The sequence below is a fragment of the Xenopus laevis genome, chromosome 2S (genome assembly GCF_017654675.1).
Source record: "Xenopus laevis strain J_2021 chromosome 2S, Xenopus_laevis_v10.1, whole genome shotgun sequence".
Taxonomy (NCBI): domain Eukaryota; kingdom Metazoa; phylum Chordata; class Amphibia; order Anura; family Pipidae; genus Xenopus; species Xenopus laevis.
Genome location: NC_054374.1, coordinates 87,916,550 through 87,934,562, shown reverse-complemented (window position 1 = coordinate 87,934,562; position 18,013 = coordinate 87,916,550). Strand labels below are relative to the sequence as shown.

General features: G+C 40.9%; 2 protein-coding genes across 3 annotated transcripts in view; one reads left to right on the top strand and one right to left on the bottom strand.

Annotated features, from left to right (window-relative positions):
• The first annotated feature begins 124 nt into the window (after positions 1-124).
• mrm3.S (mitochondrial rRNA methyltransferase 3 S homeolog) lies at positions 125-6,159 on the top strand. Of its 2 annotated transcripts, none has more exons than XM_018249662.2 (4): positions 125-624; positions 2,287-2,531; positions 5,199-5,366; positions 5,521-6,159. In XM_018249662.2, exons 1-4 carry the CDS (start codon positions 326-328, stop codon positions 6,051-6,053), a joined length of 1,245 nt encoding a protein of 414 aa, XP_018105151.1. In that variant the 5' UTR covers positions 125-325; the 3' UTR covers positions 6,054-6,159. The 2 variants fall into 2 exon arrangements, with proteins under 2 accessions (XP_018105151.1, XP_018105153.1); XM_018249664.2 differs by lacking the exon at positions 125-624 and adding an exon at positions 1,757-1,883.
• Positions 6,160-8,828: 2,669 nt separating this feature from the next.
• Positions 8,829-18,013, bottom strand: part of nxn.S (nucleoredoxin S homeolog) — an 81,114-nt gene continuing 71,929 nt past the window's right edge. Inside the window, exons 6-8 of the mRNA NM_001092692.1 lie at positions 17,531-17,710; positions 15,244-15,368; positions 8,829-9,944 (exon numbers count right to left, since the gene is read on the bottom strand). Of these exons, the coding sequence (NP_001086161.1) occupies positions 9,762-9,944; positions 15,244-15,368; positions 17,531-17,710 (488 nt within the window). The 3' untranslated portion in view covers positions 8,829-9,761. The remainder of the gene's footprint in view (positions 9,945-15,243; positions 15,369-17,530; positions 17,711-18,013) is intronic.

The window sequence follows — 18,013 nt, the reverse complement described above, 5'->3', positions numbered from 1 at the left end:
ACGGCTAAGTTGCGCTTTCTGATGTAGTCTAAGCAATCGTGTGGGCGGGTCAGCAGCTTAGCAACTGCATGTAGCATCAGTGTCGATAGAGGTGAGATAGTAGAATCTGTAACAGAACGACTACGGAAGGACGGTCGGCAGCCACAGCAAACTGTTGAGCGTTATTTTAGTTCTTACACTTATATAGTCAGTATATTTTAGTACACTTATGTCTTGTTTATTTAAAATACCCTAACCCCCATCAGTAAACTTCCGCCACACTAAACATGTCGCCTCCTCTGTTCAAGTGACGTAATAGACCGTGGCCGTGTGACTGACAGACAAGATGGCGACGCTCTGCGGAGGCATGCTGCGGGGTTGTATTTTGAAGCCACTGGGATTTTCAGGGAGTCTGCAGCTAAAGCGGAATGTTCGAGCCCTGCGGCGGACTCCGGTGCGGGTAATACAGGCGGCTGAGAAGAGCCCGGGGCGTAAGGAGGTGGAATCAAGCCGGCCGAAGCAGCCTAGGCAGAGTGAGCACCGGGCATGTACAGTACAGGGGGTCAACCCGGCTGCCGTAGAAATTGAGACTCCTGCGCCAGAGTTCAGATACGAGAGAGCGTCACCTGGTGATAAGAGACTGAGGTAACATGAGTCTGTAAAGCTGAACACGGCTGTATCCGTGGTAAGGGGGGACCAACTACAGCTCTCTAGGCTGATTTACTAATAGGCGCTAAATTGAATTGGCAAATTAAAACGAACCCAGCAAGGCAACTTATGTCTCAAGAGATAGGCATGTCACTGTTACCACATAGAAAAGTAGGTGCGCTCTGTGAAGTCGAAGTGCTTTGCGCACGACCGCGCACGCGCGCCCTCGGTTGCGCACTGTTACGCACAATTACGCACGCGCGTCCTCTGTTGCGCATGGTTACGCACGCGCGTCCTCGGTTGCGCACTGTTACGCACAATTACGCACGCGCGTCCTCGGTTGCGCACGATTACGCAAGCGCGTCCTCGGTTGCGCACGGTTACGCACAATTACGCACGCGCGTCCTCTGTTGCGCACGATTACGCAAGCGCGTCCTCGGTTACGCACGCGAGTCCTCGGTTGCGCACGGTTACGCACGCGAGTCCTCGGTTCGCGCGCCGTTGTGCACAGCTGAGATGTGGACCGAAGTTGCCTGGGGCAACTGACAGACCTGGCCCGGCAATGTTTTTAGGTTGGTATTTACGTCTTATGTGTCAACATTTGAGCAGGGTAATAATGCAATATGATCCATGCTGGAACTACACTGACGCCCACTGCTTCAGCCTGTTTGCGCATCGAGCAGAATTCACGCTGAATTCCGCGCAATGCGTTTGCATGAAGGATGTGCCTGCCAGTGGATCTGCTTGGATCAACTTTTCTTCAAATACAAGTGAAGGGACAGCCTTGTATCGGTATATAACAAATGACTAATAAATCCCCTATAGTTCCAGCACTGCAGTTTTTGGGAACCTCTGCCCTAAACCTCTATGACCAACAGTTTCATAAAAAAATAGTATTTCAAACTGTACAGTCACCAGAAGCTTCACTGCTTAATTCTGTAGTGAGTTTCTCAAAGTGACCTTCCCATGCCTGCATTTGACCCCTGCCTGCAGCTACTGACTAAATAGGAGGCTGGCCAAACAAAGGGCATACAAGCCTGTAATATGCTTACTACTTGGAGTAGTTTATATGGTTTCAGAGATATGCTGCAATCATCAGTACCGGAACAGGTCTGTCAGTTGCCCTAGGCAACCCAGCTGGCCAGGACTCGCATTCGTAAATTGTGCGTAACCGTGCGCAAAGCACTTCGACTTCACAGAGCACACCGAGTTTTCAATGTAGTAACACTTGCCGGACTAAGTAGGCTGCATATAAGGTAAGTGCCTGGCGCCCCCAAGCTTTGCGCCCTAGGCACATGCCTCTTGTGCCTACCCCTAGTTCCGGCCCTAGCAATCATGGATATGTATGTATATTTTTATTTATGTATGCAGCACTGTGCAGCAGAAAATACATTAATGGAATAAACAACAACAAATACAAACATTACAAAATGATTTTACATTAAAGGACAAGCAAAGGAAAACTGGTGAGTCTAACACTTATTGGCACCCCCCCCATTGGATTTCCTTTTCCCTTAAAGATAAAGTGATAAGTGTTAGATAAGAGGAAGGAGATCCCTGCCCCATACAGCTTGCAATCTTAGCCTTTTGAAATTAAATCCAATGGAAATGCTTTAGAAACATTTATTAATATGTTTATGATTTGTTCTTGTTTCATAGCAAAGTTGTTACAATTGCCAAGTCCAAGAAATTTCGTGATCGCCATGGGCAGGTATTGCTAGAAGGACGGAGACTGCTTCTGGATGCACTGGAGTCCGGTGCCATTCTGCAGACACTGTTCTTCAGCAGAGTTGACTATTTGAAGGAGTTTCCACCTGATAAACTAAAGAAAGCAAACCTTGTCAAAGTAAACTTTGAGAATATTAAGATCTGGTCAGATCTGGTTACGCCACAGGGACTTATGGGTATGTAAATTATTTGTATCTCCAATTATTATCAACATTTGAGAAACAATATTATAGAGGTACTTGCAGTTAAGCTGGGGCTTTCTATATGTAAATATTTGAAAGTCTAACATTATTGCCAATGATTTAAAGAACAGTTAATTCAAGATTACATTATTTTAAGTGATATTACCTAAACAAGTTGTTTGCATCCTGAACTTGGAGTCCCTGTAACTTGATCCTTCTTACTGGATGAGCAGATATCTGCCAATGCTGGCCTTGGGAGGGGACCACATTAATTAACCAATGTGGTCCTTGCCCCAAGATATTTAAACATGTCCAATAGAGATACCGCCAATTTTGGGCCAGATTTTTGTTATTGAGGGCTCATATATGGGCGGATAAGCTGCCACTGGTTCTGGAGGGGCTAAATCAGAAGCTTACATCTGTTCATGTATGGCCATCTTAAGTCTGCATTTTGAAACATGTATCTTCTTAAAGGAGAAGGAAATGTATTTTTAAATAGCTATTGTAAACTGTTATTTGCATGCCCCCCTCCTGAAACACCATACTTTAATTACCCGATTCTCTAAGGATCTCTTGTTCAGTAACATTGAAGTAAATCCCCGTTGGAAGTAGAGTAACTGTTTGTGCATGCACAGGGCTTGCATGATTGAGTCTGTGCATGTGCAATCCCTGATATAGCAAATTTCTACCAGCAGAGGGATGTCTTCTATATTCTATGCACTTTACAATATTTTTAACATGGCTCATTGAATACAGCTGAAGGGGAAATCGTATAGAGACAGCATTATTGTAAGTAGTTCTTCACTTATGGGGCAATATATAGAACTGTACTTGTATTTTACCTTTCCTTCTCCTTTAATTCACTGCAAGAGCCCTTCCTTTTACACTAATATCCTTCCAAGTGTAACTTTTTTAGGCAAAGACAAACGGAGCTACTTAGTAGCATCAACTTATCATGGTTCCAAACCACCAGAAAATACCCTGCCATAGACAATATTGAGAACTGCCTCTATTAAAACACACGTAGGGACAATTATCAGTTGTTAGCAACATTGTCTATTTTTGTAGCTGATGCAAGTAGCTTTGTGTGTTTTTGCCTTATCTACAGTTTTCATTATTTATTGCTCAAAACAGGCAATATTTTAAACTGCCACATTCTACTTCCACCAAAATCAAGAGTTTACTGACAATCCTCTGTATAAATAAAATTCTCCCTTAAGGTGGCCATAGACACACAGATCCTATCGTACGAATCGAGGATTCGTACGATTTTCGGATCGTGTGTGGCGTGTGCCGACATCTTTCGTCCGGCGGAGATCGGTCGATCGGTCAGGTTTGATTTTGACCCGACCGATTCCGCCGGAGCCCACAGCACATCGTAATCGGATTGTTCGGCCGTACGGCTGAACAATCGGATTACTCCCGATATAGCCATGTTTGTTAATGGCATAACGGGAAAGATCCGCTTGTTTGGCGATGTGGCCAAACGAGCGGATCTTTGCATCTATGGCCACCTTTACCCCCAGATACAGCCTGTTATCTTTTTAGATTAAAGCTAGCCATAGACGCAAAGATATAGTTGAACAAATTGAAGTTCGTACCATTTTCAGACCATGTGTGGATCGTCTTGATCTTTTTTGTACCATGGTGATCGGTCGTTTAGTGGATCGGACCGGTTGAAAGCTATCTCTGCATGTATATCTGACAATATTAATGGGTGACTGTCACTTCTATTTGTTGGACATAACTTTTATACGATTGCTGTCATGGCCAGAACATTGTCTGGTTTGTTCTTTTACTACTTAATTTAATCTAAATAGTTAGTGGCAGGTCAGAAGATTGGGATTGGATACAAGGGTAAAATCTGCATGTCTGTGGCTATTTTAAGCTCAGTATACAGACGCTTCTCTATGGTCTACTGTTTTTGTAGAATGTGACTTTTGTTTCGTTTTCAAATTGTGCACTGTTTGAATTAACTTTTAGTATGATATAGAAAGTTCTCTTATGAGACAATTTGCAATTGGTTTTCATTTTTTATTATTTGTGGTTTTTGAGTTATTTAGCTTTTTATTCAGCAGCTCTCCAGTTTGCTATTATAGCAGTCTGCTTACTAGGGTCCACATTACCCTAGCAACCATGCACTGATTTGAATAAGAGACTAGAATATGAGAGAACCTGAATAGAAAAATGAGTAATAAAAAAATTAGCAATTAATATACATTTGTAGCCTTACAGAGCATTTGTTTTTAGATGGGGTCAGTGACCCTCTTTTGAAAACTGGGAAGAATCAGGAGAAAAAGGCATAATTAAATAACTATACAAAATAAGCAATGAAGAGCAATTGAAAAATTGCTTAGAATTGGTCATTCTATAACATACTAAAAGTTAACTTCAAAGCAAACCACCCCTTTAATGCAACAAAAAACAAAAATAAAATGTTCCTAATTTAAAAAATAGGCTAAAATTAGTATGTTCAGCACAAAGCCTGTTGCACATGTTGCAGTCTGCCTTTCCTAGTGATTTGTGAAGCAGGTGACTGGTGACAAAAGAAACAAAACCATTTTTTCTGCTGAACATTATAGCTGTGCATTGTTACTCACCTGACAGTAAGCTATTAAGGCTGATCCCACTTTGTTAAGATCAATGTACTTCTTTTTGCAGGAATTTTTGCAAAGCCAGATCATGAAAAGATGAGTTATCCAGCTACCCAGACGAAGCATACGTTACCTCTGTCTCTTATATGTGACAACATCCGTGATCCTGGTAACTTGGGTACCATTCTGAGATGTGCTGCAGGGGCTGGCTGCAATAAAATATTACTCACAAAAGGTACCTTCCAAACTTTCAGCAGGTCGTTTTTTAAAGGAAAGCTTTTTGAAGCTTTGAAGCTTTTTGAAAAGTGCATGCTCCTATAGTTTCTTTGAGATGAAAGATAAGCATCTTAAGTATTTTATAATTCAAGTTAACATTTTTCTGTTTTCAGGTTGTGTTGATGCATGGGAGCCAAAGGTATTGAGAGCTGGAATGGGAGCTCACTTCCGACTGCCAGTAATCACAAGCCTGGACTGGGATATTGTGCCCAATTACCTGTCTGCAGGTACAAAAGTGTTCCTGGCTGATAACTTCAGGCCTGATACACAGCAGAAAACAGACGTTTCTGAGAAAGCAAGTGACTATGGTTGGGTATCAACCGATCCTAGGAAGATATTTATCGCTGAAGAAGGCTATGAAAGCTCTAGTGATGAAGAGGACAACAGAGAAAAACTTTATATCCCTGGTCTAGAAATGCAGAGTTATTATGAACGTTGGGCTCAGGGCCCTTGTGCAATTGTAATTGGAGGAGAGACTCATGGTTTGAGTATAGAATCCTTGTTACTAGCTGACAAATCTAATGGCAAAAGACTCTACATTTCAGTTGTACCTGGTATAGACAGCCTAAACTCTGCTATGGCTGCCAGTATCCTACTGTTTGAAGGGAAAAGGCAAATTGAGAATACAATGAAGAAAAAGTCCTAGAAAGCCATTTTCGAATGAATTAACTTGGCCTCAGGGAGATGCTGGGTACCCTGCCTACTTGTTAAAGGGGAAGTTCATCTTTACATTAAATTTGGTAGGTTATAGAGCAACTGTTTCATTAATCTTGTTATTTATTTTTCTTTTTTTTTTTTTTTTTTTTTTAAATTCTCCCTCTTTCCAGCTGTAACTATATAGGCGATCTAGTCTGGCAACCAAAAACAAATGGACTATGAGGGTTTACTTAATTGTTTAGTTTATGCTCTTTTATTGTGCATCTTTTTTCAATTTATCTTCTGTTGTGAATGTTTAAAGGAACAGTAACATCAAAAAAATTTTACAAAAAAATTTGTTAGAATACACCGAAAAAAAAAACCCACCAAGACAAATTAAAATTTAAAATAACAAAGGCTTTATTAAGAAATAACTTACAGAAACTCCACTTCCTGTCCTCTACAGAAAAGAAGACAGGGCAACCATCCATGGAGCGGCGCTTGATTTCTCCTCCCTTGCTCTCTGCTGCTGGATCCTTTCCTTCAGTGCTTCCATGCTATCTAGTGCAGCGGCGCTTCCAGCATGAACTCTCTGCAGAAGAAACCGGCCCACTAGAACACAATAGCAGAGCAGTGTCAGTAAGGGAGCTGGGTTGTCATGTGCTATTTCTCATTGCTTTGGCACTGCACAGGAGATGCTAAGTCGTAGAAGTTCATGCATTGTATCCGCTGACAACTACTGGCAACACTCAACGCTGACAACACTCAAATGCTCTCCGTGTTGCCATACAGCCTGTCACTACACACATCCAGACACTTGTGTTGTGAACAACTACAATTCCCAGCACTCTCAAGCCAGTAAAGTTTGTGACAATGCATTATCCAGTAACTGCAGCACTCTGATGATTATGGTGATTATTCAATGTTATAATTTTATTGGCCCATTAGCTCATGTAGACAAAAAATGGCAACATTTCGGGCCTCACAGGGCCCTTTATCGCCTTGATAAAGGCCAGTGAAGTTCTGCCGCTTGTAGTAATGGAGCAGAAGTGTTGTCCACTCCCGGCACCGCCGTCCATCCACCTCGAAGCCTCTCCCCTCAAGGCGCTGTCTCCCGGGTCCTCTGCCGTTCCGATTCCGCCGCTCCCTTGTCCTTACTGCAGGAGCTGTGCTGGTGTTGCCCCAGGTGCTGTGGGGTGGCAGGAATCGGCTTCATCCTTGGGGACCAAGCGAAGCACGCGCTAAAGCATCTAGCGCAGAAGCCAGGCTGCAAATGATGTACAAGGGCGCTCCAATGAGACAGGGATCTTTATCTTCACTATATCGCAAGAACTGAACCCCAAACTCCCAGTAGTTGTCAGCGGATACAATGCATGAACTTCTACGACTTAGCGTCTCCTGCGCAGTGCGAGTGCCATCTTTGCTCAGAGCCAAAGCAATGAGAAATAGCACACGACAACCCAGCTCCCTTACCGACACTGCTCTGCTATTGTGTTCTAGTGGGCCGGTTTCTTCTGCAGAGAGTTCATGCTGGAAGCGCCGCTGCACTAGATAGCACGGAAGCACTGAAGGAAAGGATCCAGCAGCAGAGAGTCAGGGAGGAGAAATCAAGTGCCGCTCCATGATTGGTCACCATTTCTGAAGAGGACAGGAAGTGGAGTTTCTGTAAATTATTTCTTAATAAAGCCTTTGCTATTTTAAATTTTAATTTGTCTTGGTGTTTTTTTTTTGATGTATTCTAACGAATTTTTTTGTAAAAATGTTTGATATTACTGTTCCTTTAAGGTCTGCCTGGTTTCTAGGGTAATTAAGCCATAGCAACCAGATAGCAGTTGAAATTTGAAGCCTGAATTCTGCAGAACAAAACCCGTAAAGCATAAATTAATTTTATAAAAAAAAAAAAAAAGCTGCAAAAATGATAAACTGTTTGCAGATTGGCTTAAAATACTGTTGCCTAAATCATACTTCGTTATCTTTAAATTGAGTTACCTTTGTAATGTGCACATAATTGAAAATAATTTTACCTTTTTAATGTTACATTACAGATAGCAGAGCAATTCTAAACCACAGGCATTGCCTCTTGTGGCATGGTACTGATGAACTGAATCATTTTATAATTTGTTACAGACTTAAATGTTACCTTGATTTAGGAAGGCTGCCCATTCACCCTGTTCAAACCTGTTGGCCAGGTATCTGTCTTATTCCAGACTATATATCAGAGAGGCTGTAATTTTGGGCCCCATACAGAGTCAGGAGTGGACAATTGAGCAGACAATATTGGCTTCATGTATGGCCTTCTAAGCAGCTCCTGTTAGAATCATTCCCAGAAATATAACATACACAATCCCTTGAACCACATCAGCTTCTGAAGGAAAGTAGTAGGGTTAGGGACAATGTGAAGGGAACGCTGCACCCCAACTGTAATTCATAGTAACGATATCTGAAAAATTCTCCAGAGAGTACTGGTTACACTGTTTGCTCATGCCCTAGAATGTTTGCAGTTGTTTGATTCAGAGATGCTCAGCTGCTATGCCTTGCGTGCTTGAACAAATTCATAAACATTATGGCGGAGGTGTATGCTGTTTTACCCACAACTACCTGTGATTGAATTTGTCCTTTCCTCACGCAGCAAATATCACTTTAGCTATGTGTCCTGGAGAAGCATTAGCAATAGTCTTCATCAATGTAGCTCCCATTATAAACACCCCTAAATGGTATCATCCTACAAGCAGCTAAAATGTTGAGCAGCTGGACCCATCCATTTTTATTGCATAAGATCCTAAGCAATGCTTAAATCTGGAACCACTTTATTTGTTATCTGTATAGTAAAAGAGTGTTCATTTTCCCCACAAAACATTTCAGTTAAAGGAAACAAACATGCAAGTTCTTTCTATGAAAATTCTTAATGGTGACTTGACTTTAATGAGTTCCGCAAATATTTTACATCCATTGTCCTTCACAAATAGATATATATGATTTTACAATGAACAGTGGCTGGACTGGAGAGAAGGGTGATGTGATGTTACAAAAAAAATATATAAAAATTTAGATGACTGGGATTGTGCTTTATATACAGTTTTTGCTTAGCTATGTAAGCAATTATCTTGGGGAGAGAAAGTGAATTTAGCATGGCAGGTCTATATCCCTTGTAATAAGACTTCATTTATGGCTCAAGGTCTCCTGTGAAGTTCTCATAAAATTCTTAGATACAAATAACAAAACGCAATCACCCAAGCGAAACACTGAGAATATGCATACAAAACTGTGCAGAGAAGCTAGAAAGGTGGATTGGTGGGTTCTGAGGTAATGCAACCATGAACCAGTAACAATTCATATATTTAAAAAAACCATTAACTACAAAGAGTAATAGAGTGTTCTGCTATTGGAGCAGTCAGAGCAGAATATCAAAACACTGAAGTGGTGAGTTTCCTAGTAAGAAATGTCTCTGGTTTATGACAAAGAGCATGTGCAGGTCCAGCCCCAGGATTGTTGTTTCACTCATTGCCGGATAACACTGTCCTGCAGAAGCACGGTTATATAGAGTAGCGTTCCAGGACAAGGGTGAGATTATTTTAAAACAAACACACAAAAGGCACCATGGAAATGCATTCCGAGCTTGTGACACTATATTAAAATCCTTTACTTGCGTCAAGAAGGAAAGAAGCAGCTGTGGTTTTAAATAATGACTTTCTGCAGGTAAAAATACTGTGTTATCTCTCTATATGGGCTCAGGTTTCAGTTTTTCTGCTAAGAAGTCGGTAACAAAGCTCTGGACGATCTCTGGTGTTATCTCCTCTACATCCATCACATACTTTGCTCTGGCAGACATGTCCAGTATGGTGAGCAGAGGGGCAGCTTCTGGGAGATTGGTGAAATCCCGCAGTGAATCAGTCATATCATCCTGTAGGTGACAAACAGGATCAAATGTTCAGCATTGTATTATGCAGGAATTTTATATACAGCTGTTTTATGCCTTCACTGTGCATTTCAATACAAACAAAATGTGTAGCATTTGAAAAGAAGGAAATATAATGTGACTTTGCTAAAATGCAGACCTAAATGCTCATGTGTTTAACAGGCAGAATAAAATGGAATAAATTAACCTGTGCACACATAATGCCCTACAGAGCAGCTCCTGCCATGAAGCAAGAAGGTTTTTTTTTAAACTAGAAATTCGACATTTTTAGTGCAAAGAGTGCAATTGCACCAGTAATGTGCCCCCATCAGAGTAGCAAAAAGAGGGGAAGGTGTCAGGACAGCTGCCTCAGGAGACATGGCCCTAACAAGTATAAGACCAGGGGAACATTACAAACGTGCTTAAATAGAATTCCTCAGCTTCATGGGGAAGGTAATAATTCTGCATTCCGCAGTAGACTTCAATGTGCCCATCTGTGATTAGGTAATAGCAGTCTCTTGTTAAAGGGCATGTAAAGGCAAAAAATAAAATCCCATTTTTACTTTCTTTAATGAAAAAGAAACCTATCTCCAATATACTTTAATTAAAAAATGTGTACTGTTTTTTATAACAAACCTGACTGTATGCAGTGAAATTCTCCCTTCATTTATTGCTGTGGATAGGAATTGTCAAACGGTCCCTTACTGCTCTGCAGGGAAACAATCATACTTATGAACAGCAGGGGGAGCCCACACCTTACTTCCCAGCCATGCAGAACTCAAGCAGCTGTTTGTTTCCCTGTAAAGCAGTCGGCGACTGTGTAGAGATTGGTATCAGTCTTGCTGCATTGGCTTCTGGCAAATATTTGACTTGTGCTGTTTTGATAATTTATGATGCTGCCTAAGCAGCCCAGACCACACTGAGCATGTGCGCAGTCTTGGTCTTGCAAAGATGTTTAACAAAGTTACAAGATGGTGACCCCTGTGGTCAACTTTGAAAGCATAAATCATTTCTTTGATTAGGCTTATGGTGCAGTAAGTTCATGTTTAGTATACAAAATACAGCATTTCTAGCCTTATTCTATTTTAGACTTTACTTCCTCTTTAAATGGAACTAATACAGGTATGGGACCTGTTATCCAGAATTCTTGGGACCTGGAGTTTTCCAGAGAATGGATCTTTCCATTATTTGGATCTACTAGAAAATGATTTAAACATTAAATAAACCCAATAGGCTGGTTTTGCCTCCAATAAGGATTAATTATATCTTAGTTTGGATCCAGTACTAAGCACTGTTTTACTATTAGAGGAAAAGGAATTCATTTTTAAAACTTTGGATTATTTCATTGTAATGGAGTCTATAGGAGACTGCAATTCTGTTGTTCAGCGCTTTGTGGATAACGGGTTTCCGGATATATGTATTTATATCTTTTGGAAAATATCTGGAAAATATTGAAAAGTATGTATATTCCTACAACGCCTATGTTATTAATGTCACATTATTTCAGAAAAAAATGTATAGAAAGATCTTCCAGCTCTTCATAATGCAATTCAGGACTGTGAGATTTCATCATACGAGCAATTTCTGCATATTTAAGCTTCTTGAGTTTAAAAACGTATTACTCTATTACTGGGATGTTTTCCAGTTTTGCACTAGGGGGCAACAGTAGCATGTGGTTTGCTCAAGGTGAGAAGTAATGGGCCAGAAAAGTGCTCTGAAAGCCGAGAACATGGTGAGAGACACAAAGCAGGAAATTCCAGGAAAAAATGATGCAGATATACAAAAAAGACCTCTGCGGGAATGTGATGGGCTGTGTGCACCATTCCAAATGTCAGATCTGCATATAGAAATTCTTTGTTTCATTTGTACATTTGGATCTCACTAAAGTCTTGAGAAAAGTGATCTCTTTCCGTAGTGAGAGTTCAGCCATTTTGGAAGCCTGACGTAAAGTGCAGATAAATGTATGAGGCTAGGGGAATAGGCACAAAGAGCTGGCTGGAATGGAAATCTGATTGTAGTCATAATGCATACCTATACTGCCCAATGGCCATGTTATAGCCCGTGCTCTGTACCTGTGGATATTGGATAGGGAATGGGCTCACACATATGGTGCAAATGTTGAATTTATACACATGCCATATTTAGATGCAATGATAATTGAATTTGGCCAGACTCCAATTTTTATACAGTTTAATCGATTTCCAACTAACCTGTTTTTCCATATGTGGCCCCCAAGACGATCATTTAGGTTCATTGTAACAGTAGAAAAAAAAACAGGCCAACCAACAACCAAATTGAATGTGTGTCAGATCAGGGCAACTCCTCCATCCATATGGCCAGACTGTTCTAGGCTAACTGATTGCATGACTTGGCTCATGGGTAGCCAGCTGAACACATCCAGTTGCCATATATTAAAGATGCAGCTAGTAAAGTTCTGCCAAGACAAGCCATATGGCAGCTACCATTCATATATTTAATACCCAGCAAACCACCTCTCTTAAAACACCACAGTAATTTATTAAATACCAATATAAAAAGCACAAACAAATAAAAATGTGTAACTAATCCAAATACTAATACAAAAATCAGCTGAATCCTGTCCTTGGAGAGATAAGGCTTCTTACTTCCCACTTTTATGCATTCCTTTGTGAAAAGGATTTCTGCTGCGGATTTGGCTTTCTCTGTAACTTAATATAATGTGTTTCTTTCTGTACTAATTCATTACAAATCGCATTAGAGAGTGGACAAGGTCTTGTCTATTGAATGGTTTCATGTTTGCACATATCTGGCACGAGATAAGGGTATTGGATAGCCTGATGTGCCATGCACTGTGCACTCACATACTGCACACTAAATAACACAGTACCTCAATCACACATGAGGGAAATGATTTATTAGTTGGTCAAGATTATGTCGGGTGCAAGGTGTTTCATATTTTTATATTTAAACATATGTGTGGGAACTGCCTTATAGGTATCATTAGACATCACAACATGATAGTATAATATAGAATGCATAGAATATGCCGTCTCTGCTACTGTATTTGACTTTAACATAAACAAGAGCTGCCATATTGCTTGCCTTCGCAAAGCTATTCTCTGTAGACAGCAGCTATAATAATAATAGCAAACAGGGGGCTCATTTATAAACACTGGCCAATTTGCTCCTGGACAATAACCCATGGCAACCAATCACACGACTGCTTGCAGCTTACTGAAATAAAAGTTAATCACTGACTGGTCGCTACAGGTTACTGCCCAAGAGCAAATTTCCCATTGTTTATAAACGAGCCCCAGGGAGCCCTGTTGCCTATAGATAAACACTTCTTATAGTATTTTTGACTTAGCCAGGACATTCTGCAAGGACAGAGCAATTAAGGTGCAGCCCCCTGTCTGCCTCACTGAGCTGCAAAACCATATCATTCCAAATTACATTGAATGCACTCCTCCCTTTTTATTTTGTTGAAATGAATTCCTCTTTCGTTAGACAGGGCTGCTGAAAAGAAACAGATGTGGCAAAATATATCCTCAGAACTTTGCCTGCTGAATAGAATGAAATAGTGTTCTGCAAACGTAGGGCAGTGGGTTCAACTTTCCCTATGACGCTATAGCTGCAACATGCACAGCCAGCAAGATCTCTCTCTATGGGAGACAGCTCGAGCCAAACTGCTGCATCACATCCGACAGCATGAATATACTGACTGAGAATGCAGGGACTTGGAAACAGTTACATCCTTATTAACTTCAGAATTTCTAAACGGAGGAGACGAAATCAGTATAAAGGGCTGGATATTATAAATCATTTGGCTAAAGCAACTTCCAAGAAGTTAGTCATCCCATGTTAAGAGATATCAAAAGGCATAAGTTGTTGTAGAACAAAGTGGAGGGAGGAAAAGCACTGATAATCAGCACAGTGAGTATATACATTTCTTTTCCTGGAAAATTTGCAAAAAAAAGGGCAGTACTCCAGTACAGTAACCCATAACAACCAATCAGAGGTTTGCTTTCAACTGACTTACTACAGCTGTCTGGTTGCTACAGGCTACTGCACTGATGCAAAATTTGGACAGTGTTAGTAAATGTATTCTATTTAATCCATAGAGCAGTTATGAGCAACCTCAAGCTATACAGATGCAGCTGAGTAACAAGTTCCAGTATCTCACCAACAACAACATTAGCCCGCTGCAATTATAAAGGCCATTTCTTCTTTTTATTAATGGATTATATTGCAGTAAACAAATTGGAGAGCATACCTGCCATACATACTGCTGGGATCAACTAAGACGGAAACACTTTCAGTGTCTGGTTTGTCGCCGGTACATTTTACGGTGGTATATTTAGTAACTCAGCACATTCAAGCACTATGGCAACCCTGACTCAGATGTAAAAATTCAAGCATGCATAAAAGTAATGTTCCATTGGCAGAATAAAGCTCAAACACACTTCTACTGAAAAGTCCAGGGGTATTACTCCACAGGCGATTTCCGTGTGATCCGACACGCTGCGGAAAAACGCAAGGCGTCACGCCGGATGCGACAGAATTAATAGCATTGTCAGATGGCGTTGCATCGTTGATCCGATTGTCGGATGCAGACGCTGCATCAGACAGTCGTGTCGGATCAACGCGGAAATCGCCCATGAAGTCCTACCCTTAAGGGGTATATTTATCAAAAAGTGAAGTTAGAGGTCACCACAGTCCTCTAGAGTGAAATTCCACCACTCTTCATTCATTTCTATGGAATATTTAAAATAGTTTTTATCAATGGGTGAAAGTGAAAGTTCATCCTTTGATAAATACACCTTTCAAAATCCCATAGAAATGAATGGAGGGTGATGGAATTTCACTCTAGAGGACTGTGGCGATCTTTAACTTCACTCTTTGATAAATGTACCCCTAAGAATCTTAAGGCTACATACATAAGGTCAACTGCAATCAATATGCCCATCTGGAATCCTTTTCTTTGGGGATTGGAAGTGGGGAGTATGATAAACACAGTACAAATACTGCAACTGTGCCGAAAGTACTTGGATGCTGTAAGATGCCTTCAAATGCATGAAGCACATGCATTGTAGTTCATGTGCTCAAATAGGTTGCTCAGATATACAATGCGCTCACAGTGAACGAAAACAAGGCACTGACGTATGAAAACGTCATCAACCAACCACAATTTTAACGTATACTTGCCTTCAGTCTATGTACCTTACAAAGGGGGGGGGGGCAGAAACACACCTTGGGGAATACTGCCTTGAAAGTGTACTAAGATGTTACTACAGAGCTACCTTGAGAATCACTATTGGCCACTTACCTCCCCTGCGACAAAGAACAGTAGTGGTGCATCCTCGTCTTTGGCTTTATGCTGTGCTATTATTTTCTCGGCTATGGGTTGGATAAGTTGTTTTGCAGCTTCTGACTCTCCTTCATCCTCTGAATCTAAAAACATGGAAAGACATTTTGTTCAGCCATTACATGGATATTCTCAAGATTCACAGAATATAAAATTTGGTCATTAATTCTACTACTGCCTTTTAGCTAAATGTCTTTGCACTGCGCAGTGGAATAGGAATAATACTATCCCTCCAATGCTGCAAGATAGATGCAAGAAAACTTTTATGGTACCAAAATAAGAACAATGGAACGTTGTGTTTGCAATTTATAATATTACCAGTGAGAGGAAGCCAATACCATCTCTGTAGAGAAAATTATTTTGCCTAAAGAGTGATGAGTTGGTAAATGCAATGGGGCAATGTCTGGCTGAATATATTGAATTCACACCTGGCAAGGGCTTCACTGCTAGAATGAAAGGTGCAGCTGAATCAGTTTGGTTTCAGTATCTGTTTGGTTGTTTATATGCTCTAAAACAGGAATCCCCAACCTTTTTCACCGTGAGCCACATTTAAATGTAAGAAGGGTTAAAGAGCAACATATGCATGAAAATAGTTCCTGAGGATGCCAACGAAGGGCTGTGATTGGCTATTTGGTAGTCCCTATGTGAACTGGCAGCCTACAGAAAGCTCTATTTGGCAATACAACTGGTTTTTATGCAACCAAAACGGCCTCCAAGCCAGGAATTCAAAATTAAGCACCTACTTTGAAGCCACTGGGAGCAACATCCAAGGGGTTGGGGATCAACATGTTGCTCACGAGCTACTGGTTGGGGATCACTGTTCTAAAACAATGTAGCATAAGGCAGCTGATTAACATACATCTGCTAAATGGTTTCAGAACCAGAAAACAGAAAGGGATACATATATGCTGCTTGTCATTTACAAAGTGTCTTACAATTACATTTTATTTTCGTGTGCCAAAAGTAGTTTTTGGATGGAGATCCCCATTACGTATTTAAAGATTACAGGCATTACTGTAAGAAAATAAAAAAGCTGGCAGACTTGACAAAAATGCTCCTGTAGTGTTAGAAAATCAGGTTAAGGACTGAGTGCATTAAAAGAATTATTAAAAGGAAGCAGAACACGGAATCACAAACTAAGTCCATTTATTCTAAATTGTTGAGCTGAGATGTGTGTGTAAACAAGTTAAAGCCTTGCCAGCTCTTCCTTGCCTACTACTTTCTATAGCACTGGATCTTTGCTCTCAGTAGGGAAACAGGAAGCATGAGAATCATTTCCCTTCCCAGGCTCAACACCCGATGTCTTCCCATGAAATCCTAAGTAGCCCATAACAAAAGGAAAAAACACATTCTAACACAATCACTGTTCTGGTTACTAGTGAAAAGACTTTGTAACTGTGCAAAGCACTGTCGTTATGTGTGGCAAGCGGATATAAAGGAAGCAGCCTACAGAAAATACTGGCCTGTTTCCCTGGCTGTGGGTGGGTTTGCTGGTTTCGTGACATTTATTATTGTATTTGTGATACTGTAACTGCTAAACAAGCTCTATTCATTCATTGGACACCGGCCAGGGCAATATTCTGAAAGGTGCTTAATGAAAAAGAAAAATGTTTCCGGCAATTTGTCAAATAACCTAGCAACCTGAGAATGGCACATGAGATGTTGGTGGTTTCACAGTCCCTTGTAGTTTTATTTGGGAAGAGATGTTCATGGACACTGTCAGTACTGTAGATTATCCCCATTCAGTACACTCCATTGAGTGTGTCCATTGACAAGGTCCTTCCATCATCTATACATTTGCTTTTCTTGTTAACATTAAGGTATCAGCTACCCATCAAAGATGAGTCTAGAGAGCCCTTTGGGTAATTTGTTATACCATTAATGTGTCCACCAGCATTACAGCTGCAGAATGTAGCAGGTTTCTTATAGCTAAAGACTGTGGCTCCCCCACCCCATGCTGGGAAATGGGACCAACTGCTGCAGCTGCATTTCTTGTTCTGATCCGCAGTTGCTCATCCTGCTGCACATACCTAGACAAACAGCCTATTAAGCACAGCTGCCTTTTTTCTTTTAACTTTTTTTTTTTTTGATAGCCAGCTAGCACCCCTGTGAAACAAAATATGTGGATGGAGAATATAATAAAGAGACGTTGCTGTGTGCAGAACAAGACTGCACTAATTTATGCACTTGGTTTCTGTGCTTGTAAATTACAGATCTTGGATGTGTGCAAGTATTGTAATCTCCTTACCTACGAAGAGAACAAGACAGGGTCCCTCATTTAATTGCACTGCATTTAATTCAGTCAGCTCTACTACAGGCTTTGGGTGCCATGGAAACTCCTTGCAGTCAATATCACGGAGGACTTCTACACGCCCTTGCCTTGTAATCACCTCGCCTTTGGGATCTAATATGATGAGGTTAGGGATACCTGCAAGACAAAAGGTTGAAGAATGAAACCTAAAACAACAGAAATGATCTTTTAGCTGAATCCAGAGTATTGAAGTCAGGGGCTCCATGGCAGAGGAGGCCACAAGAGACATAATTAGTGGAAAACGAAGGAGGCATGACTTCATGGCTTGTGGGGCAGTAGCTGAGGTCTGGGTGGACCATGGGAGGATTTAGTACAATGGATGTCTGGCGTGAATCAGGGGCATGTGTAAATGGGTCCAGTGAATTAACGAATTGGGTGAGGCACAAGGTTCCTGATAACTTAGTAGTATGGAGCTCCATA